The 25,781-nt window shown below is 36.5% G+C and overlaps 1 protein-coding gene across 1 annotated transcript in view; it reads left to right on the top strand.

The window, feature by feature from the left end:
• LOC150080200 (sodium/myo-inositol cotransporter-like) overlaps positions 1 to 25,781 on the top strand; it is a 185,763-nt gene that overhangs the window by 135,883 nt on the left and 24,099 nt on the right. Inside the window, exons 10-12 of the mRNA XM_090380642.1 lie at positions 10,957 to 11,064; positions 22,161 to 22,311; positions 25,503 to 25,671. Of these exons, the coding sequence (XP_090236768.1) occupies positions 10,957 to 11,064; positions 22,161 to 22,311; positions 25,503 to 25,671 (428 nt within the window). The remainder of the gene's footprint in view (positions 1 to 10,956; positions 11,065 to 22,160; positions 22,312 to 25,502; positions 25,672 to 25,781) is intronic.

Genomic DNA, 25,781 nt, shown 5'->3' with positions numbered 1-25,781 from the left:
TTTGGGAAAGCAATACAGGATGTTATGTTGGGATATACTACACCATTTTGATCTGCTGACTTTTCAAAATTTTTGCTATATCCACCACATAGAGGTAGCAGTTGTCATGATGGTTTGTGGACTTACTCCATATTCAAGGTACAGCAAAAGGCATACATACATGATTACCACAAAATCATCCCTCTAATGTTGATCTACACCCTGCCATATCAGAAATGAGATGTCCAAAACTTGTCTTAATCACCCACAAGCATTCCAAAATAGGTGTCATATACACTGCAAAACTTTACGCCGCCATGGATTTTATGCTCCACCTGCACTGCCCTTTTATATACACTGTGCTGCCATTTTATTAGGTACACCTACCTAGTAGCTTGTTGAGCCTCCTTTAGCCTTCAAAACAGCCTGAATTCTTCTAGGCATGGATTGAACAAGATGCTGAAAACATTGTGCAGGAATGGAGTACCATGCAGACATGAGTGTGTCACGCAGTTCCTTGAGATTTGACGGAGATGTAGGCCTGCAGCAAGCAGCCCTTTCCAGCTCATCCCAAAGATGTTCAATAAGATTGAGATCTGTGGACTGAGTGGGCCACTGCATCAAAGAAAAGTCATTTTCACGTTCCTGGAACCATTCCATAATGATTCGGACTTTGTGTACCGGTGCATCATCCTGCTGGAAGTAACCATCTGACTGAGGATAAACTATCAAAATGAATGGATCCACTTGGTCAGCAATGATGTTTAGGTACAATGTGGCATTCAGACGTGAATCTATTGGTATCAAATGGACCCAACATGTGCCAAGAAAACATTCCTCCCACCACTTTGCACAGTAGTCGTCAGACATGACAGGTCCATGAATTCGTGTTTTTGTCAAATTCTGAGCCTTCCATCAACACGATTCACTAGGAACTTCGACTCGTCAGACCAAGCAACTTTTTCCAATCCTCAATAGTCCAGTGCTAGTGTTGCTGTGCCCACAGCAGGCGTTCTCTCCTGTTCTTCATAGATAACAAAGGTGCGCAATGTGGCCATCGGTTGTTGTGGTCCATTCGTGACAAAGTGTGACTAGTAGTCCATTGCGATATTTTGTTCTGCGCACCAAGGTTGTATTCTGACGTGATGTGCAACATTGTAGCTCGTTTGTTTGCTTGCACAATTATAGCCATCCTCCTCTGACCTCTCTCATCAACAAGCGATTTTCTTCCACAGGAGTGCCATTGAGAGGATGTTTTCTGTTCGTTGCACCATTCTCGATACATCCTTGAAACTGTGGTGCGTGAAAAGTTCAGGAGAACAGCAGTTTCAGAGATGCTTTGTCCAGCATGTCTTGCACCTACTACCATGCCACGTTAGATCACTCCTTTTCCCCATTCTTGCTGTGGTTTGTATGCTTAACTGATACTAGAAAGGTTCTGCCGCATTTATATCCACAACTGTGGTCATGTGACTTGCAACGTTGTGGGACAAACGATTTGTGCGCACAGCAGGGGCATACCTAATAAAGTGGCAGCACAGTGTATATATGTACTATACACTAAAATAATGGAACAAGTCTGGAGATAACTTTCTACTTCATTTATTAACCATTATCAAACTGGGAAAAAAAAAAAAAACACCCTTATACAAATATTGCAGACTATTATATATTAAGGTATTGGTGTGCAATTGTACAATAAATGTAAATGTTATAAAGAAAAAAGTAAAATCTTCAGTTTCTTCCAAAATATTGACACTAGAAAAAACTAATGACCCTGTTGAATATCAGCACACGATATATATGAGGCATGATCTGAAAGTTCAGGACTGGAGTAATTTAGGAAATGAAGCTTATCAGCTAATTCGATTGATCTCCTTTGAAGTAATCTCCTCAGCTCTATTTACATTTATTCTAACACTGCTTCAACTTCTGAAAGTGTTCCACATAGTATTCTCTTGGAATTGCTAATAGGTGTATTACATTCTGAATAATTTCTCCTTGATCATTGTAAAAGAGGCTTTAATCTTTGGAATGAATAAAAAAAAAAAAAAAAAAAAAAAAAAAATAGCAGGGTGCTAAATCCATTTCAGTATAATGGATAAGGGACAACAGTGATGGAATGCTTGGCCAGAAGTTCTTGGAAAGTGTGAAGTGTGCAGGGATATTGTGATGATGATGATGTGAGCTCTGATTCCCTGAAATCTGCTCTTCTGGTGTTTTCTGCAGACAGCATTGTACAGTCATTATAGGACTGTTTTGTAATATTCTAGATTTACTGTTTTCTTTGATCATGTTAGACAAATTCTTAAAAAAACAATATCCCGCTAATCAGAAAATATAATGAGCATGACCTTCACATTTGGCCAAGGTTGTCTTGCTTAATTTGAGCCTTCGAGAAGACGGAATCTTCCATTAATCTTGGAAGCTACCAGGCTTTACATACCAACTAAGAAATATTGTTCAAGGTTTAGGCCTAAATGGTTGTCAGATCAACTAATGAGACATGTGGCAGAGAAGAAAAATGCATGGAATACATACAAATTAATGGGTGACATGGAGGCCTATGATAGATATAGTTGGTCTGTAACCAAGTCACAAAGGAGATTAGGCAGGCAAAGGCAGACTACGAAAAATCCTTGGCAAAGGATGCAAAGAAAAACAGAAAAGAGTTCTTTACCTATTAAACTCAAGAAGGAAAGGGATGAATCAGATTGGTCCACTGGATATTGATGGTTCAACAGTTGAGGATCCTGCTCAGGTGGCTAACAATCTAAACGAGTATTTTGCATCTACAATCACCCATGAGGAGTTATTCAGGAAGGAGAATGACGTAGGTAAAGTAAACATTGGCAGTGAGCTAGATGATTTTGTAATAACTGAGAGGAAAGTGGAGGAGAGATTGTTGAGGATAAACATAAAAAAGGCACCTGGGGTGGATGGGATCTATCCAATTATATTAAAGGAGGCAGCAAAGGAAGTAAGCAAACCCCTAGCCATAATTATGAGAGCTTCTTTGGACTCAGGGGAGGTACCCATAGACTGGAGATGTGCAAATTTAACCCCAATTCACAAAGGAGGATCAAAGGCTGACACAAGTAATTATAGACCTGTTAGTTTAACTTCTGTTCCAGGTAAATTAATGGAGGCACTGGTTAAAGAAGCACTGCAGGATCATCTAGACAAGAATTCAGTTATAGCTCAGATGCAGCATGGTTTTGTTAAGGGCAGGTCTTGCCTGACCAATTTGATTGGATACTATGATGTAGTCACAAAAGAACTGGATGCAGGGAATAACTTTGATATTATATATTTGGATCTTAGAAAGGCTTTTGATACTTTGCACATGGAAGACTGCTGCACAAATTGGAGCAGTGTGGCATTGGAGGCAAATTGCTGCTATGGATAAGGGGATGGTTGAGTGGCAGAAGACAGAGAGTGGTAATCAATGGACACTGCTCAACGTGGACTAATGTAATTAGTGGAGTTCCTCAGGGTTCAGTGTTGGGTCCGTTGTTGTTTTCGGTGTTTATGAATGATATTGATGATGGTATATCAAGTTTAATGTCCAAGTTTGCAGATGATACAAAGGTTGGCAGGGTTGTTAAGGACACTACTGACGCTATGCCGCTGCAACAGGATCTGGAAAGGTTGAACAGATGGGCTGAGAGGTGGCAAATGAAGTGTAACATTGACAAATGTAAAGTACTACATATGGGAAACAGTAACCACAGAGCAACGTATCAACTCTGCGGTACTACACTGACAGTAGTGTAGAATGAAAAGGACCTGGGGGTAATTGTGCAGGCAGATATGAAGTTCTCTGAGCAGTGCAGACGAGCTGCAAGAGTAGCTCATGGTGTCTTGTCAATGATAATACAGGAATTTTTCTAGCTGGGATAAGGAGGTGATTATTCCCTTGTATAAGGCAATGGTTAGGCCTCATTTCAAGAAGGATGTAGAGCTGCTGGAACGAGTACAGAGAAGGGCAACAAGATTAGTGAATGGAACAAAGGGTTGCTCTTACGAAGAAAGGCTTAAGTTTTGCAAATTACAGAGTCTGGAGACTAGGCACTGGCGAGGTGATCTGATAGAGGTGTATAGGGCTTTGAATGGTTTGAGCATGCATCAATGCCAATGGGATTCTTCATCTTGCTCAGAATAATCACCTCAGAGGGCATAAAGTCAAATTTAGGAAGGACGGATGTTGGATAGATGTGCGGAAATTTGCCTTTGGCCAGCGGGTAGTTGGTTGGTGGAACCGACTTCCATCACTTGTTGTTGAAGTTGATAGCCTAAACAAATTTAAGGCTCAACTGGACAGGTATTTCGAACGAACGGAGGGGTGAAATGGGAGTGGCGTGTTTTTTTTTTTTTTTTTTTTTTTTTTTTTTTGGCTGATGCTGAATAAGCTTGCTGTCTTGCATCATATGCCTCTGCTAATGCTAATTAATGAGAATGTGCCTTTATTTCCATATCATAACCATACACATGATTTGACAACAGTAATGATGAAAGAACCAAATGTGGGTCAGCAGCATTATGTTGATAAAGATCCTGATATGCAGGAACTTGCCATTCTTATCGTCAATGAGGAAGTGAAACATGGGCATTTGCTGAAATGTGTTGCATTCCCAAATAACAACTTTGCTGTTAGTTAAACATCAATCACTAGCACTAGGAATTGAATCATTTGCTTTTTGAAGTTGAAGGTTGGCCATAACAAGGATTGGCATCAATGGAAAAGTAGCTTTCTTTAAACTTTGTGAACACAATACATAGCATATTTCATGAAAGTTGTTTTTTTATATTTCATGTGTTCTGTTTCACTTTTTCCTAATTTTAAACAAAATTTGTAATTTGTTGTAAAATTTTAAAATGCAATAAAAGACCTGGTTAATGCACACTGCTAATTCAGATAACATAATTCATGTCACCATGTCTAGATGAGTCACAAAGTGCTGCAATAAGCATTAGCATTAGTAGAGGCATATGATGCAAGAAAGCAAGCTTATGCCCATCAGCCACAAAAAAAAAAAAAAAAAAAAATCTCCCATTTCACCTCTCGGTTCATTCCAAGTACCTGTCCAGCTCAGCCTTAAATTTATTTAGACTATCAACTTCCACAACAAAGGATGGAAGTCTTCTACCAACCAACCACCCGCTGGCTAAAGGCAAACTTACGCACATCTATCCTACATCTGTCTTTCCTCAATTTGAATATATGCCCTCTCAAATGATTATTCTAAACAAGAGGAAGAATTCCATCAGCATTGAGCATGCTCAAACCATTCAAGGCTTTATACACCTCAATCAAATCACCTCGCACGTGACTAGTTTCCAGACACTGTAATTTGAAAAATTTAAGCCTTTCTTCATAAGAGCAACTCTTTGTTCCATTCACTAACCTTGTTGCCCTTCTCTGTACTCATTCCAACTGTTCTACATCCTTCTTAAAATGAGGCTTCCAGACCTGTATACAGTATTCAAGGTGTGGCCGGACCATTGCCTTATATAAGAGGATAATCATCTCCTTATCCCTGCTAGAAAAATTCCTGTATATCATTGACAAGACACTATCAGCTATTCTTGCAGACACTATGAGCTACTCTTGCAGACAGTTTGCACTGCTCAGAAAACTTCATATCTGCCTGCACAATTATTTAGACTATCCTGCACAATTATTTAGATTATTTGTTCCTTGAGGTTGTCACAGACATTCTCTCAGATATGCCAGACAAGCTGTACTTGCTACCTGGGAGTCTAAAACGCTGATGGAACTGATATTCAGGTGACACTCAAGTCAAGTGGACCCAATTTCGGCGAAGTCCGGACGGTCTGTGACAGCCAAATCCTCTGCTTGCACCTTCATGATGGTGGGACTGTTAGTAATCCTGCGTATAACCTCCATGCACAAGCACATGGTGGGTGACCACCCAGGTGTAAACCAATGTAAGCAGGGGTCGAGGTGTGGCGCCCACACCACATGGAGGAATGCCACCCCTCTATGTTACCAGGCAGTACTAGGTGGTAGATGACTCTCATCAACCGGTTAAATACCACCACTTTGCTTATTGGAGGCTTGAAGTGGTGGAACCCATGTTTAGTCTCTAGAGCTAAGTTCCGGTCAACCCTTCCCTATCTCTTCCATCATGCAGTATGATTGATGACTTTTGAGTTTATGATGAACGTCGTGGTGAGATCCAATATTCCTTACATTTCGAGGGTACAGCTCTAAAACGGTTCTCGCAGGCCGGCCGCTAGTACACCGGACCGAAGCTATTGGTAACTCTCTAGGAGGCTTCCGGATCAGCTAGTGTATAATCTTGCTACCTCTACTCTGCCAGATAGTGACTGGAGGGAATTCGAGTAGTGTGTATGCGGGGAGCATTGTCGAGGCCACGTTATGTAAAGGATCTGGGTATATTCTTACCACATGTACGCCATATCCAAAAATTTCATTACTTCATACAGCATGTCCCACCCACTTTTTCTTACTATTGAATACACCATGAATTGTCAAACTAATAGAACAAGCTTATCTGCGAAAAGATCTAAACCTCCCAAGGACTTCCTAATTCATTTCACAAATATACGTGGTCTCAATTCTAATCTCAACGATGTCCATTTCCACTTGCAGTCTGCCAAACCACATGTACTTTTTCTGACAGAATCTCAGTTATCGGTTGATTCAACTACTGCTCATCTCAGATGCCCAAATTATTCGTTGAATGATTCCTTTCGCCTCAAAGGTGGTACTTGTGCATATGTCCGTTCTGATATTCCCTGTCAGAGACTTGGCAATTTGGAATCTCCTCTCTTTGATCTTCTCTGGCTTAAATTCTCTCTACCTCATTGTGTCAAATTCATCTGTTGTCTCTACCGTTCTCCCAACTCCACTAATCACTTGGAGCTCTTTGACTTCCTCTCGTTGCAACTTGACTTTCTTCAGTCCAACTTTCCTAACGGTGAGGTAATTTTCCTTGGCGATTTTAATGTTCACAACTCCAGCTGGCTTCCGTTTTCTAGTCACACCGACCCAGCAGGTCGAGATGCTGAGGCTTTTGCAATTACTAATGACTGAGCACAGATTGTTCATTTACCTACAAGAATACCGGACAATCTGAATCATAGAGCTTGATCTTTTTCTCACAAACAACCCTTCTAAGAACACGGTCAAAGTGAGAGGTCCTTTAGGCAGTTCAGATCACAACTTGGTGATTGTCTCTTCTCCAATGGAACCTTTATCTCATGGCTATTCCCAACCTCGTGTTGTTTGGCATTACAAGAATGCAAATTGGGATGACCTGCGAGACTTCTTTTCTTCTTTTCCTTGGTCGGATTACTGTTTCAAAACTCCTGATGTCAACGTTTGGTCAGATCGTGTCAGTGAAATTATTCTTGCAGGAATGGAATCCTTTATCCTACACTCCACTTTAAAATCTCGTCCTTTATCTAAACCTTGGTTTTCCAATAAATGTGCTAAGGCTGTCCAAGAGAAGAACGTTGCATATCGTAATTGGCTTGTTTCTAATTCTTCAGTTTCATTTTCTGCCTACACCAAAGCTCGCAACAGTTGTGAAGCAGTTATTAATCAGTCCAAACTAGAGTTTGAACAGGCTAAGAGTAGAAAACTTGCTTCTTGCCCTAATGGTAGCCGAGCATTCTGGTCTCTTGCCAAAGCTATTGGCCGCAACTTTTGCCCATCTCTGCTCCCACCTCTGTCCAAACCAGATGGTTCTGTTGTCACTTCAGCCAAGGATAAAGCTGACCTGCTAGCATCCCATTTTTCTTTGAGCTCATGTATTAATGATCTTGGTAAAACACCTCCCACCATTCCTAACATGCTCCATTCAATGCTTCCTGTGGTCTTCCGTCAAAAGGATATCAGAAGGATTTTGATGAATCTTGATGCTAAGAAAGCTCCAGGTCCTGATGGTATTTCTCCACTTGTTCTCAAAACCTGTGCTCCTGAACTTACTCCTATTCTTTGCCGCCTTTTTTCACTTTCTTATTCCAAAGGTGTTTTTCCTTCTGCTTGGAAATTTGCTCATATCCAGCCAGTTCCTAAAAAGGGTGACAAATCCCTCCCATCCATTTATCGTCCCATTGCAATTACTTCTACTCTTTCTAAAGTAATGGAGAAATCAATTAACCGCCAACTCTTAAACTACCTAGAAACCTTCCATCTGATCAACGATCGCCAGTACGGATTCCGTCAGTGTCGATCCACTGGTGATATTCTGGCTTATGTTACCCATTTATGGACTAATTCAATGGAAAGGTTTGGTGAAACACAAGTAGTTGCTCTTGACATCTCAAAGGCTTTTGATCGTGTTTGGCATAAAGGTCTTCTAAACAAGCTTCCATCTTATGGTTTGCCAACTGTTTTTAGTAATTGGTTATCCAGTTTTTTCTCTGATCGCTCACTGAGGGTTATGGTAGATGGCTCTCTGTCTTCTAACTTTTCCACTAATGCCGGTGTCCCACAAGGTTCAGTTCTTTCCCCCACTCTTTTCCTCTTGTATATTAATGACCTTCTTCCATTGACTGGAAATCCTATCCATAGTTTTGCCGATGATAGCACATTGCATTCAACTTTCCATTTTGAGAAACCTTGCCCTGTTCAATCAGCTTCAACTTCTCGAAAATCCGCTGCTAATTCCTTAAATGCCGATCTTCAGGTAATTCTCCAGTGGGGCAAAGACAACTTAGTTGATTTCAACCCTTCTAAAACTCAATCTTGTCTTATATCTTGCAAAAAGGATTCTTCTGCTCCTATGCTTATCTTTAGTGACACTCCGATTTCTAGGCAAAATGATATATCTCTTTTGGGGATTACCCTGACTTCTAATCTCTCTTGGCACAAGCACATTACAAATATTGCTTCCTCTGCATCTAAAAAACTTGGTTTTCTCTTTCGCTCTCGGCATTACTTTTCCCCCAAACAGCTGCTCACTCTGTATAAATCGCAAATCCGCCCTGCCATGGAATATTGTTCCCACATCTGGGGTGGTGCCCCCAAAACCTCTCTCAGGCTTCTTGATTCCATTCAGAAGAGGGCAGTTAGGTTAATTAATGATTCATCTCTAACAGAGTCTCTCCACTCGCTGTCTCATAGAAGCACTGTTTCTGCTGCATGCCTCTTCTACAGATACTTCCATGGGCACTGTTCTTCTGAATTGGCTTCTATAATTCACGCTCTCTCTTTCAAAACAGTCCGAACACGTGCCGCCACCAGCCAACATCCATTTACTGTCCAACTTCAAACCCACAGAACCAACTTTTCATCTTCCTCATTTATTCATTCAACTGCCGTTTTCTGGAACAACCTTCCTTCATACGTATTTCCTGAAAATTACAATCTACAGAAGTTCAAGTCCAATATCAACAAATATCTTCTTTTGTCTTCTCAACCTCCAACCCAAGCATGGTACTAAGTACTATAGGTTATAATACCTCTCGTGTTTGGGGTTCTCATTAAAAAAAAAAAAAAAAAATACTCATCAGAGTCATTAGGCCTATAACACACTCCTACTCTCAATTTTGATTTCCCGATGCTTATGTCACACCAAACTGACTCGACACTGCACTGTCCAGTGATGTCGACTGGCTTCACTTCCTTGGATTTTGTGTTTCTTAACTAATAGTATAACTCCTCCTCCCTATCTTGTCTATCCTTCCTGTACACATTGTACTCCCCCAAATTCCAGTTCTGCATTCCTTATATCTGTGTTACACCACGTCTCTGATATCCCAACAATATCTGCCTTTGATGTTCTGAGCAATACCTAAAATTCATCAAATTTATTTACCAAACTCCTAGCGTTGGTGTACGTACACCTGTTCCTATTCTTTGCTACCCTAACACAACCCATGTGTTTACTTGTACCACAATGACTCCCAGCAGTCTGCAAAATACCCTGCATCTTGTTTTCCAAGCTACTGCTCATTCCAATAGAAACAGTGCAAGAATCACTTTCCTCTGCCAGTGGTTACTGTTAATCTATTAGTCCTTGTATCCCCCAAGCTAGTAGTTTTCTGACCCACCTAACACTGCCTCGATAACATCAGCAAATATTCTTGCACCCTTTCTATTTAAGTGTATCTCATCCCTGTAGAAGCATCCTCTCCTTTTAAGAAATACAGAACTGGCTGAAAAAAAATTCTACCTCTTGAGCCTTGCACAATCTTTCCAAAGCCGGATTGATTGACAAAGCTCTCATCATATACTCCCTCCTGTCGTGTCTGGGCAGAATTGCAGACACTTTCGAATTCAACCCCAATTCACAGCTTTTTTTCAACAGTGGCCTCTAATTGTTAAGTTGCAACTTGCTGTGAGACTGCATTTTCTTGATAAAAAGTTATTCCCTGAACATTTTGATCTCAACTCTTATATAAAAAAACAGTTAAAATCACCAAACGTTTTTTGTTACATAGTGTTATTTGAGATAATTTATTAGTCTGTTTCAGTGTGAATGTTTGTTTTTTTAAAAGTATGAAGTCATTAAAGTTGTGAGTTTTACAATTATCATTTACATATTTAATATTAAAATCAATATAGACTATATAAGGACCTTTTAGAATGTGTGAGTTAATTATTAGATCCATGTATTCATTAGTTTTTTCTGGTGTAATAATTATCTTCTCTGATTAATGTTACAAACTGTCTTGTAAATTTTTAACAGCATTAAACTTAACATTTTATTGTTACATATTTATTACAATTTATCATAAATGACTTAAATAATGAAAATTATCAAAATCCATTGCTTAAAAGGAATACATTAAAACACTGCAATAGCAAAAAAAAAAAGCAGCATGTATTAAATGATCTTTTTAATGGAGGGTTTGCAAGTAACTTTGAAATGCCAATGTATTTTTTTTTTTTTGTCAAAGTATTTTGATTTGGTTCCTTTAAATGTTGACATTAATACAGAGTGTATTAATTCTTAATATTTTTACTTCTTTCTGTAGATGAAGTGGCATGTGTTGATCCCAAAGAATGTTATAAATATTGTGGCAATGAAGTGGGATGTTCTAATATTGCTTATCCACGTTTGGTATTGGACATCTTGCCAGAAGGTAATTAGTAATATTATACAGTTATAATTTATTAAATTGCATTATTTTAACAATAAAAACTTAAGTTCTTCCATGAGAGTATAGTAGTTTGTCACTTATTTGGAAAGGTTTGGGCTCATTTCTTATATATGACTGGAGGAATTTATAAATTCCTCTTCATTTGAGGCTGTAGTTAGGTTTTTTCTTGAGTTATTCCAGGTTTTTTAGCCTATGCACAATTCAGCCCATGAACACACGCCTGTAAAAACATGATATATGCAATATGGCCTAAGTTTCTGATGTGCATAAAATCCAACAAAATAAAAAGTTCTTGTTTATACTCCGGCGCAACCACAGTGGCGTTTACAATAAATCATCGATAGAAATGTTAATCATATTTAGCAGTCACAGGCTTGAACCCCAGTCCACTCAAAGACTGCATTCTACTGCACCCATGCTCTTGACCACTTGACTATGTCGCTCAAGGCAAAAAGTTTATTCTTTATAATACAGTAATGTTGTCATAATAGGGATCTAAATTATGGAAAGTTTTATGCTAGTTATGTTAAGCCCTTTATCCATTTGTAAGATAATTTCCATCTTAAATCTGTACAAATATATTTCATGTAAAAAAATTGCTCTAAATGAGGAGACAATTAACTCATGTTGGCAACAAAATTTTAGTTTTACTGAAGTATAGAAGATACAAAGTCCTTGACCCAGTACTCCCTGCTTACTAAAACTTTATGAGCTACATTTTACAAGTGTAGAATCCTCCTTTGGGCTATATGGGAGCTAAAATTAAGAAAATATGTACTTATTAATATACAAATGAAGGTGCATTCTATAATTACATAGAGCAGCATATTAGAGAGAATGTCATTTTATTAAATTTACATTTGTGTCAGTACTGAATAATAAAATAATAAGAATTAGCTATTAAAACACACAGACTACTTGTCTAATTACATGCATATGAAATCAAATTAACTACAGAAAAAAATTAAATACATAACTAATTAAATATATATAAAGAATTGTTGAAAATATAGGGACTTACTTACCTAATGGTTCATAACCAACCATGCCAAAGTAAATATAGTAAAAATCCTTAAACTCAAATTAATATATATAATATACTCAAATTAGTATATAAAATAATAACTAATAGCAATTTATATAATCTGGGAACTAGATGACCCCAAAGGGCATTTATATAAAGGTTGTATATTTTGACAAGTTTTACGTAGAATGTGGTGGAAATGAATAAATAACTAAAGAAAATCTGATCATAAAAACAGCTAAATTAATTTGAAAAATAAAAATAAATGTAATAAAATTAAACTAAACCATAAAAAATTAAATGAAAAGGTAAAAAATGACCCCAAAGGACATTTATATGAAGATTGTATATTTTGATAAGTTTTACATAGAATGTGGTAGAAATGGATAAATAACTAAAGAAAATCTGATCATGAAAATAGCTAAATTAATTTGAAAAATAAATAATAAAAATAAAAGAAATAAAATAAAATTAAATCATAAAAAATTAAATAAATGAAAAGGTAAAAAGAAATAATATAAAATAGTACACTGTTGCTGATGGGTTAAATTATAGTGACACCTATGTAATTTGTGATTAGACCATATTTTAAAATGTGGCAGAGTTTAGGACTACCAAATCCTTTACACAATTCTAAGAACTCTCTGACTCAGTGGCCATCAAACAAAGTTAAGTTGCCTTTTCAAGATGGAACGTACACTGTGCTGCCACTTTATTAGGTACACCCCTGCTGTGCACACAAATGGTTTGTCCCACAATGTTGCATCACATGACCACAATTGTGGATATAAATGCAGCAGAACAACCTTTTTAGTATCATTTAAGCGTACAAACCATAGCAGGAATGGGGAAAAGGAGTGATCTAACGGACTTTGAACATGGCATGGTAGTAGGTGCAAGATGTGCTGGACAAAACATCTCTGAAATGGCAGTTCTTTTGAACTTTTCACGCATCACATTTTCAAGGGTGTATCGAGAATGGTGCAACAAATAGAAACCATCCTCTCAACAGCACTCCTGTAGAATAAAATTGCTTGTTGATGAGAGAGGTCAGAGGAGGATGACTAGAATTGTGCAAGCAAATAGACTAGCCACAATGATCACATCAGAATACAACCTTGGTGCGCAGAACAAAATATTGCAATGGACCACTAGTCTCACTTTGTCGCGAATGAGCTACAACAGCCGACGGCCACATCACGTACCTTTGTTAGCAATGAAGAACAAGAGAGCATGCCTCCTGTGAGCACAGCATCACCAGCACTGGACTATCAAGGATTGGAAAACAGTTGCTTGGTCTGACGAGTTGAAGTTCCTGATGCATCATTTTGATGGATGACTCAGAATTTGGCAAAAACAACACAAATCCATGGACCCATCGTGTCTGGTTACTACTGTGCAAGGTGGTGGGGCCAGTGTTATGGTGTGGGGGAATGTTTTCTTGCCACACGTTGGGTCCATTGATACCCATAGATTCACGTCTGAATGCCACATCGTACCTAAACATTGTTGCTGACCAAGCCAAGTGCATCCATTCGTGTTGACAGTTTATCTCAGTTAGATGGTTACTTCCAGCAGGTTAATGCACCGGTGAACAAAGCCTGAATCACTATGGAATGGTTCCAGGAACATGACAATGACTTTTCTTTGCTGCAGTGGGCCACTCAGTCCACAGATCTCAATCCTATTGAGCATCTTTGGGATGAGCTGGAAAGGGCTGTTCGCTGCAGACCTATGCCTCCATCGAATTTCAAGGAACTGTGTAACACACTCATGTCTGCATGGTACTCCATTTCTGCACAACATTTTAAACATGTTGTTCAATCCTTGCCTAGACGAATATAGGCTGTTTTGAAGGCTAAAGGAGGCTCAACACGCTAATAGGTAGGTGTACCTAATAAAGTGGCAGCACAGTGTATATAGACTTAATGATTAAAGTTCCATACACCATATATTGTTGTTTTTTGGTTTTTAGGAGCATTAGCAACTAAGGCCATATTGCTCCGGGATATATGGTGGTCATTCCCTGACCTTTCCGCATCCTCCGTATTTGGTGGTGATGGGCTTGACCCCCGGTCTAATCAAGAAGTGTGTGCTACGCACTGCTGCTCCTTCCCACCTGGCTACGGAGGTGCCAAAACACCATATGTAATTTCTGAAATTGGAGTGGAACTTTACCTATTACCTCTATACATATTTGATCTTGAAAAGATGGCTTAATCTTGTTTGCTGGCCACTGTATAATTATTTACCATAACATTAATAAACCTGAAATTGCCTGTTAAATAGTATTTAGGCTCCATTATGTTGCCAAATTACAAATGCAGGAATCCTTATTTTTTATTTTTTTTTCTTTCTTTTCCAAAGAAGACAATTATATTGATTGTATATTCACATAGTTTGTATTTTACTGTCTTCCTGCAGTTCCAAAATTTAGATTTCAGTGACATCTCTTTATTTTGAAAATTAAAGTATATTCAGTTTTATCATATGACCTAAACTTCAGAAAGATTTTCCTTAGCAGAACCCTTATATACTGCTGCTAAAGTTGTCATCATAACGATTGAACTCTATTGAAACAAGGAATATGCCTACTTCTTTTTAGCTTAATTATTCTGCCATAAATCGATTATGCTGTTAGCTTCTCTTGGAAATCCCTTATGTTTGCTATTCTTTAACTGCACAATATTTCTGATGCTTTAGACTACAGAATTTATCATCGCACTCTTTATTTTAGGGATTTAAATTTAGTGAATGAAAAGGACTTAAACATTCTACTCCCTCCTCACATAGGTGTCTGTCCATTTAACCTTTAAATTTCCCTAGGCTGAACCACCCATGGGGGTAACTTATTCCAGTAATGAAAAACTTGCTCTCTAAAAGAAATTCCTAAAATTCAGTGTAAACCTCATTCCCACCTGTAATTTCAATTTATGGCAGCTAGTTCTGGAATAATAACATTGAAAATTCCACCCTCATTCATTTCACTTTCACCTCTCAGAGCCTTATACACCTCAATCAAATCACCTATAAGGTGTTTAGTTTCTACATGCTGCAGCCCACTTGTCTTTGTTCATATGGACCCCTTCAAGAAGCCTGATGTTTTTTTTTTTTTCTCTCTCTCTCATTTTAGGTGTGGTTTCCGTACTTAAACACAGTATTCTAAGCATGTCTTACAATAGTCTTATACAGTGGGACTATGACCTCCCTACCTCTACAAGAGAATATACAATAAATCATTGATAGCACACCATGGACCTTCCTTGCCACCACTCTGCACTACTTGGAGAGTGGTGCAAAATCGATGGTAGGCTGCTAATATAATGATGTTTAATGCAGAATATATCAATATGCTCAAACATTAATTTGTTATCCTGTTGCAAATTGTACCAAGTGAACAATTAAATACAGTACAATACAGCAATCTCATCTCGAAAGAGAAAATTTCCCACCAAAGAAGTCCAAATGGCTGTTACCTGACTTCCATGATTTTTGAAGTAATGTACTTTTTACTGTTTAAAACTGTCACCGTAAAGATAGAAATTAGCATCTTTCAAAAGAGGTCCATTTTGATTATTACAAACTGACATTTTGTCCTCATATTGTAACTGGCACCAGTTTTGATCAAAAAAATAAAAAACAAATAAAATCTGACTGAAATAACTTCCAAATCCCTTTCTTTTTCCCTTCATTGATGTTATTTAGGAAAATCAAAACTAGTAATCTTTGGAGGAACCATAGCTCTTTCATTGGCCCAATCTGAAGAATAACTATTAATCTCACAAACAACCCTTTCAAATATAAACAGGCAAGGCAAGGTCTGGGCACCTCAGATCATAACTTAGTGATGGTGTTTTCTCCAATGGAGGCTTTCTCTCATGACCATTCTCAACCTGTTGTTGTTTGTCATTACAAGAATGCAAATGGATGACTTGCATTGGAAGATATGGAAGATATCTTGCAGGATGACTTGCAATATATCTATTCTTCTTATCTTAGTTGGATTGCTGTTTTAAATTTTCTGCTCTCAATTGTTGTCCAGATTGTGTCAGCAAAATATTCTTATAACCTTGGTTTTCCAAATGTGTACATCTATTAAAGGGAATGTTGCATATTGCAATTGGCTTATATCCACATCTCCAGGTTAATTTTCTGTTTATGTCAAAGCTTACAACAATTATAATGCAGTTATTGATCAGTCCAAACTAGATTTTAAACAGGCTAAGAGTAGAAAACTTTCTTCTTTTCCAGATGGTAGTCAAGCATTCTGGTCTCTTGCCAAGGCTGTTGGTCAAATTTTTGCTCATCTGTTCTCCCACCTCTGTTAAAATCTGATGGTTCTATTGCTAACTCAGCTAAAGGTAAAGATCACCTACTAGCATCCTACTTTTTTCTTTTTTTTTTTAAACTGCTGTATTGATGATCTTGGAAAACTGCCACCTACCATTCCCATTACACTCCATTCAGTGCCTTCTGTGGTCTTCCTTCAAAAAGATGGCAAAAGAATTTTCAACAATCTTCATGCAAAGAAAGATCTAGGTCCTAATGCAATTTCTCCATTTGTTCTCAAATCCTCGGCTGTTGAGCTTATTCCTGTTCTGTGTTGCCTTTTTGCATCTTATTCTCCTGGTGTTTTTGTTTCTGCTTGGAAATTTGTTCATATCCAACCAGTACCTTAAAAGAGTGAAGAATCTCTCTCTCATCCAGTTATCATCTCATTGCCCTTCTACTTTATAAAATAACGGAGAAATGCATTAACTGCCAAATCTTAAACCATCTAGAAACCTTTCATCTGATCAATGATTGCCAATATGGATTCTGTTATTGTTGATCTACTGGTGATATACTGGCTTATGTTATCCATCTATGGATAAATTCATTGGAAAAATTTGATCAAACTCAAGCAGTTGCTCTTGAGATTTAAAACACTTTTGATCCTGTTTGGCATAAAGGTCTTCTAAATAAGCTTCTGTCTTATGGATTGCCAACTGTTTTCTCTTGGACCAGTCACTGCAGGTGATAGTAGGTGGCTCTCTGTCTTCTCCAGCAATGCTGGTGTTCCCCAGGGTTTATTACTTTTTCATCTTATATATTAATGATCTCCTTCCATTGACTGGAAATCCTATCCATAGCTTTGCTGATGATAGCATGTTACATACCACCTTCCAGTTTTGAGACCTTGTGCTGCTCAAACAGCTTCAACTTCTTGAATATCCACTACCAGTTCCTTAAATGCTAATCTACAAGTAATTCTCCAATTGGGCAAAGATAACTTAGTTAATTTCAACTGTTCTAAAACTCAGTCCTGTCTTACATCTGAAAAGGTTTCTTCTGCTCCAGTGCTTATATTTGATGACACTCAGATTTCTAGACAAGATCATTATCTCTATTTGGGATTACCGTGACTTCTAATCCCTCTTGTGCATAAGCATATCACAAATATTGCTTCCTCTGCATATAAAAAAAACAAACTGGTTTTCTCTTTTACTCTCAGCATTACTTTTCTTCCAAACAGTTATTCACTCTGTACAAATCTCAATTCTGCCCTACCATAGAATATTGTTCATACACCTTGGACAGTGACCTCATAACCTCTCTCACCCTTCTAGACTCCTTCCAAATAGGATTGCTAGGCTAATTAGTTGCCCATATGCCGACTGGGCTAACCGGGTGGGTAAAGTGCCTACCTGGCAACCTAAAGGTCGTGGGTTCGAATCCCGCCTCGGGCTTGGATTAAAGTACTGCAAAAACCTTGGGAGGTGCATTATGGCCACAGAAGTTGATGCGCCAACAACTACCAAAAAAGAAAAAAAAAAAAAAGTCACCCATATCTTGCAAAATATCTCCAATGTCTGTCTCGTAGACATTCTGTTTCTACTGCATGCCTTTTCTATAGATACTTCCACGGGCACCATTCTTCTGAATTAGTTTCCATAAATCCTCTTCTCTCATCAAAACCAGTCTGAACATGTGCTGCAACTAGTCATCATCCTTTTACTGTCCAATTTCAAATTCACAGAATAAACTTTTTTCCTTCATTTATTCCATCAACTTCTGTTTTCTGGAACAACCTCCCTTCAGATATTTCCTGAAAATTACAATCTACAGAAATTTAAGTCTAATGTTGGCAAGTATCTTCTTTTGTCTTTTCAGCCTTCAAACTCATGCACGGTACTAAGTACTATAGGTTCTAATACGTTTCATGTTTGGGGTTTTCATAATAAAAAAAAAAAAACTTAGTAACAAATCCTTAGATTGCAGGATAGCTGCGTCATGCCCAACAGCTATCCTGTAACCCGTCTAAGTATTCCCTATGACTTCAACATATTCCAGGTGTACAATAAACTCTCATGCATGATACAATGTTAAAATTATTTCTTGCTTCCAGCTCATGAATGACTTAAGCAAAATAGCTAACCAGGATATTGAACATGATTTTTCCTTTACAAAACCATGCCATGTTTCATTCAGAATCCAATTTCTATCTAAATGATGCTGCAATCAGAGCCGGCCCGAGGGGGGGTGCGAACGGTGCGAGCGCACAAGGCCCCGCGTTTCTGAAGGCCCCGCGCCGCTGACTGATTTTGCAAAATAAAAATGGTTTCATTTTTTTTTTTTGTTTTAATACTGTCGCAAAATCTAGCGACATCGCCATAAAATGGCCATATTTTTAATATACATAAGAAATAAAATGCCAATAACCATGTTATTAACATTATCTGAAAGTCCGCCAAGAATTTTCCAAAGAACACGGAAAAATAAATTTTCTTTCAAATATATTTAAAATATCTCTCCTTACAAGTCGCTCAGACGTACGATTATATGTTGCCAGCGTCTGCATAGTTATCGTACTCTAAAGGCTATATATATCACCGACTAGGTTTTCCCGGCCCTTTTTCGCTTTCTACCTTCAAGAGATCGAGTGAATTCGAAATTATTCAAAAAGTTGACTTAAAATTTTCTTCTGAGAAAATTTTAAGTTAATAATACTGGTTTGACCAAAGCACTTATCCTGCAAAGGAATTTCAAAGGTATATGCCCTGTGGAAGTCATAATTTGAATTTAGTTCTTGGAGACATTTCAAAATTATTTTCTCTTGCAAATTCATTTTTTGGGACTTTACAAAGCATATATAATATTTTTGCAAGTTCTGTGATACGCTGGGATATATTAAAAGAGCATGTCAAACATCTTTCTCCAAAACCACTGTCAGCAACGAGGTGGGATGTTTGTTTGTTATTTGGTTTTTAGGAGCATTAGCAACTAAGGCCATATTGCTCCGGGATATGCGGTGGTCATTCCCTGACCTTTCCGCATCCTCTGTATTTGGTGGTCACGGGCTCGAACGCCGGTCTAATCAAGAAGCGTGTGCTATGCACTGCTGCTCCTTCCCACCTGGCTACGGAGGTGCCAACGAGGTGGGAACGTCGCCTCGAAAGTGTGAAATGTGTGAGATACCAAGTACCACAATTTTCTCTAGCTTTGAAATACCTTTATGAACATACCAGTGACATGAAAACGAAATCCGAAATCCAATCAATCGAAAATAAACTTACTTCATTTGAATTTTTATTAAGTTTGGTCATTTGGTATGACATACTGAATGAAGTAAATATTGTGAGCAAGATATTTCAAAATTCAAATATAGATATCAGTACTGCAAATTCACATTTAAAAGGCCTTTTAATTTTTTTTGAACAGTATCGTGAATCGGGATTCAAATCTTCTTTAATAACTGCAAAGGAAATAGCTGAAGAATTACAAGTGATATCTGAATTTAAGAATCAAAGAACTGGACGAAAAACAAAGCAATTTTGTTATGAAGGAACCGATCAGCCTATTTCATCAGGCGAAGAATATTTCAGAATTCAATATTTTCTAGTCATAACCGATAGTGCGATTATTTCTTTTAAGAAAAGATTCGAAATTTATCACGAACATGAGACATCATATGGTTTTTTATATAATTCGGATAATATTCAAAAACTGACTGAAACGATCTTCTTAAATGTTGCAATGACTTAAATGCGACCTTGCAAGACGATATTGATTGCATTGATTTATTTAATGAAATCAAAATTTGTCGTCGAGTTTTGCCTTCCAGGATCCGAGTATTACAAATATTACAATATTTACTGAAAAATAATTTATTTGAATTGTATCCAAATTTTATTACTGTTCTGAAAATTATATTAACCTTATCAATTACAGTCGCATCTGCAGAAAGATCCTTCTCAAGATTGAAAATAATAAAAAAATTACTTGAGATCTAGCATTAGTCAAGAACGATTTACCTCCTTAGCCATTTTATCTATCGAATCCGAAATAGCCAAAAAACTAAAATTATAATGATATTATCAACAAATTTGCTATAAAACATGTAAGAAAATGAAACAAAAATCACATATTGTGACCTTATTCGATTAAGTCGCATACCAAATTGTATTTTATAAGTATATGAAGCAATTATTTTTCTTATTTGATTTATTAAAGATTTTTTTGTGATTGAAATGTTAAGTTTATTAAAATAATTTAATTATTTATAATTTTCATGTAATCCTTACTAAACCAATTTGTGCAATGTAATAAATATCAAAATGCAATAAATTATTTTGTTGTACGAATTTGTATCAAGGCCGCGCAAGTCAACTTTGCACCGGGCCCCGCTTTTGTTCGGGCCGGCCCTGGCTGCAATGTACTGTTAATCATCTTCCGTGTTAGTCTAACTGACCATGCCCATTACTAGAGGGTGCAAGTGAGGCACTTGCCACAGGTGCCACCTAAATTAGGTGTTGAAATGCACTACTGCATATATATGTATGTTAGGATATGATATGAATTAAGTGCCGTGACAAGGCTTTGCCTCAGGCACCACATATGCTAGCACCATTTCTGAAACTGACCACTCAGTAGTTACCAACTTCACTTTTAGAACTGCCTTTATCTATATGCAATATATTAGCAGTTCGGCAATCCAAGGAAATCTCTCGAGAGTCCTGTGACACCTTCATAATTAATCTGAATAGTTCAGTGCACTCCCTTGCCACCTCCCTCAAAATTGTGGGGTATATGCCATCAACTCCAGAAGCCTTATTTAAGTCTGAGGTTTTCTGAAGTTCTTAGTCTGAAGCTTTCAGCCCTAAAACCCTTTTTAGGTGCACAGCATCTGGCATCTCTCATATTGTGGAGTTATACTTCATAACTGAGTTATCACTTAATTGTATCATCAGGGTACCTACTCGCCCACTGATGAGAGGTCAAGAAGCTTTGAAATGGTGCTGTCTGGGTGGTGGTATTTGCTGAGAATAAGTAACATTAGTCTTCTCTACTGACCAAGCATTGCTTATTTGAGGTAGTGCAATATCAGGGAAACTCATTGCAAAAGCATTCACAGTATCGGAACTAAAATGATACTATGCACTAACTTGTTGGATTAATTGATATGATTGTGACATTATAACTGTTCTAATTATATCCTAGGTCTTTCACTGAGTTTGATTATAGTTCCGTTAAAATGGAAGAATTTAGGAATTTAAAATGAAGGCAATTGTGTTATTATTCATTATTTTGATATTAAACTTTTAATTTCATTTTTAATTAGTGTTTTAACAAAGTTGGTTGTCGCAAAAAAAAAAAAAAAAAATTCAGCCCTTAGCATAAGATTTATTATCATCCATAAGCCAGCACATGGAATTCTTTCTTGTATACAAAGAGAAAATGATCAAAATTTTTATAGCTGTACTTCTCCAAATCCAAAACAATCTATAATATAGATCAAAAATCAAAACTATACTGAATTAATACAAAAATTACAAACAATAAATATGTTCAAAGCTGATAACATTAATCACTGCATTCAAAAGCTAAGTTTATTTTTTCATTATTGATTTTATTGTATTATTTTAGATTATTTATTTTTATAATAATTACAATACAAATAGCTTCATCATTAGAGAACATGGGCACAAATTCTAATTATCATTCTTGCTTACCTTATGTGTAACATTTTTGTCATAACTGAAAGACAGGCTCTATTTACCCTTCTTTATTCCAGGTCTGCGTGGATTAATGATGGCAGTAATGTTGTCTGCTTTAATGAGTGATCTTACTTCCATATTTAATAGTGCAAGCACACTCTTTACAATGGATATTTGGCCACAGCTACATAAGAAGCCTTCCATAATGGAACTGATGATCGTCGGGAGGTAAGCAAACTTTTGATTGTTTGTTACATAGTTAAATTTTTTTTTTGAAAAAAAAAAAAATATATATTCCTTCCTAGTTATTATAAGTAATCTGTATATTTAATTCAAGTTTGGATACAGTAGTTTTATTAGTGTCTTGCATTTCATAAAATAAATATCATACAGATAACAAAATCAGCTACAAAAGTATACTATAAGTTTATGGAACATCTGCAGTTAATTTTATACATCTAACTGTTCCTGCAGTAATAAATCTTTAATATTCTCTGTGAAGAGAGAATATTAAAATAAATAAATAAAAATTTCTGCTATTTTCATGGGCCTAACATTTTGAATATTTATTTTATTGGCTTTCCCTTTGTGCAGAAAATTATTACCCAAAATCAAGTAAGATGTTTTGACTTTTCTTTCGTTCTGTCAGCATTTAAAATCATTAAACCCCAAACTTAATACTAAAATTCTGTTATTACAAACCAGAATAAATACTTTATCAAAATGTTAGGCCCATGAAAATGCCAGAAATTCTTTATTTGTTTAATTTAAAATTTTTATGCTTCACTCCAACTCCACCAGATCTTTATCTCCACTGCTAAATTTTAATATTAAATTAATGTTATTACTGTATGACTTGTAAAATAATCTCTCATGGAGAACCACATCAAAAGCTTGGTAAATGACATCAAAATTGATTCTTACATCTATTTGTTCAATGATCTCTGTAGTAATTAATGAGATTAGTCAGGCAAGACATCCCTCTTCATGAACTCATGCTGTGATTCCTTTTGAATTCCATTCTTATCACGGTTGTATTGTGTCCTCAATCATAATATGGGATGTGATCAAAAAGCTTGACAACTGAACTAATATTGGGGAAATGGTGAAGCTTACTAGCTTGGATGTGGATCTTCTTGCAGTAGTCTCCTTGACACTATATATGCCAATTATCGAATATTGGAATAATTTCTCCAGTCATTATGAGTGAATGCTTTGCAAGAAATTCTTGAATGGAAGTGCCAAACGTTTAAAGGTGTTACCATGATGCAAACACCAATTCTCAAGTACACTTTTCTAGCTGTTTTTCTCAGAACAGCAGCAGCATGTAATCACCGTTGAACAGTTTTTTTTTTGTAGTATTCCTGGTTCACTGTTTGACCATGCAGGAAAAAATTTATAATGAACAATGGGCCTGTAAACCAAACTATACCATAAGCATGATTGGATTGTCTTACTTTTTTGGGCTTTTTCAGTTCTCTCAGTGCAAGATAGTCTTCCAGAGAGAACTGGGCTTTATTTCTGGGTTGTAGCCATACACCTATGATTTGTCGCTAGTAATACTGGAAGAAGTAGTGTGGGTCAGCAGCAGCATGTTGACAGAAATTTTTTAAAGAGATTTTCTATAAATTAAGGTTGTCTGTTTTGCTGCTCTTCTGTAATAACATTGCCTCCTTTTCTGATACCAATTTTCAAAATTACAAAAAAATTAATGATTTCACTAATTCTTTGGTCATCAGTTTTTGTTTCCACCTTGTGCCATGCCTTTTTTAAAGTATGGAATGGTGTGTTACATCTATAATTATTTTCTGAAACATTTTCTGTATATAGTCTCCCTTAGGAACTTCAGCTGTTCCCACTGAATAAAATTTCTAAGGGTTATATAATCTCCTTTAAGAAAATGAAAACCTTCCTTTAATAACTAATTTCTTTGGACACTTCTCATAGCAAAACATTGTAATCCCTGTTGTTTAGCTGCTTCTAAATTTCAATGTTTTTAATAAGTAGATGAATCTTTAGTAATAATTGAAGTCACAAATAATGATCCCACTCCTAGTGGCATCCCTAACAGATTGATGTAGAAAGTTGTCTACATGGACAAGAAAGGACTGCTAATGGGCAAGTTTACTGTACACCTCTCTTCTGTCTTTGTATTTAAAATTTGTCCCTATTGAGTCTGGTTTTGTTGTTCACTCCCCTTTATATTACATCAGATTGATTCAGTTTTTTGACCAGATTAAGATAAATATCATTCAGATCATGCAAATTGTCATTCAGGTATGCTGCATATACAGCATTTTTAACTCCAAGCAGAGCTGACCATTTATTATTATTTTATCTTTTTTTTGGTTTGTAGCAACAGCCAAGAAAATTCTTTTGATTCTTCTTGCAATCAGTTACTTAAAATAGTGCATATGTGTCCTCTCCCCTCCATACAGAATTATCTGTTACAGGTTTAATAATTGCTCTTCAAGATGTTTTGGAGATAAAGTGTCATTTTTGTTTGCATTTTATTAAATGAAGCAATTTTTTTTTTTTTCTGCATAGTAACTATGCAAAAAAAAAATATATATAAAGTGCTCATAGCAATCATAAAAAGATGTTATGTTTAAAAGTAGTGGTTAGACAACAAGGCTATCTGAAGGTACATTGTTTCAAAATATTATCAGTTATGTTAATATTTTGACACAAAGGAAAGTTGTTATCTGAGCTAGGGTGTTTGTGCTTTGTTTGGAAATGGACAGAGTCAATCCCTGTCTTTGATACCTTGAAACTTGTTACAACTGGGTAATAAGTTTAAGACAATACCCATAGGAAATGATGATAATGACATTTCTCTAATTTATGAGAGAAGTTCCATTTTGCAATTTTCTTGCAATATTAGTTGTTTCTGCTGGCATGGACTCAATTTTAATCTTTCTGTCTGCTTGGCTACTGAGAACATTCAGCCATCCCAGATACCACTTTCTGTGATTAATATTTAAAAAAACAGAAAAGGTTTTACTCTTATCCACTAGAAGATTAATTCGTACTTCAACTCCTCTCCGAGAGTTGGATGTTTTTAATTCTTTTTCAAAGTTTAGAAACTTAAGGAAATTGTATGTATTCCATGAGTTATTCTCACTCTGGTAATAGTTTGGGTTTAACTTTTTTTGATACGTTAATATGATATAAAATCACTCCATTGAAGCTCTTGTTATACAACACTGATGGATACCCAGGTATTATCAGTATACTACAGAATATAATTATACCAGGTATAATTATATCTGAGTATTATTAAGATAATACTCAGATATAATTATGTGAGTATCTTAATAATTATTATTCAGTTGTGAAACAGTATGATTATAATCTGATTTGAACTGTTTTTTTTTTTTTTTTTTCTCTCTCTCTCTCTTTTTTTTTGTATTTTTCAGAGTGTTTGTGCTAGTAATGGTAGGTATTAGTATAGTTTGGATTCCTGTGATTCAAGTAATGCAAGGGGGACAGTTGTTTATATATATTCAAGCCATATCTGCATATCTTGCACCACCTATTGCTTCTGTATATGTTATTGCAGTGTTCTGGAAAAGAATGAATGAAAAGGCATGTATTAATTTTCTGTAATATTTAAGAAATCATTGCATTTATATTTCATAAAGTGTGTTCAATAAGTAGTGACATGTACATGTCCTTAAGTCAATTTGAGTATTTAA

Source organism: Mastigoproctus giganteus, chromosome 9 (assembly GCF_048544385.1).
Source record: "Mastigoproctus giganteus isolate SK-2022 chromosome 9, ASM4854438v1, whole genome shotgun sequence".
NCBI lineage: Eukaryota > Metazoa > Arthropoda > Arachnida > Uropygi > Thelyphonidae > Mastigoproctus > Mastigoproctus giganteus.
The sequence above is the reverse complement of the archived record's forward strand: the minus strand, read 5'-3'. Positions and strand labels throughout refer to the sequence as shown.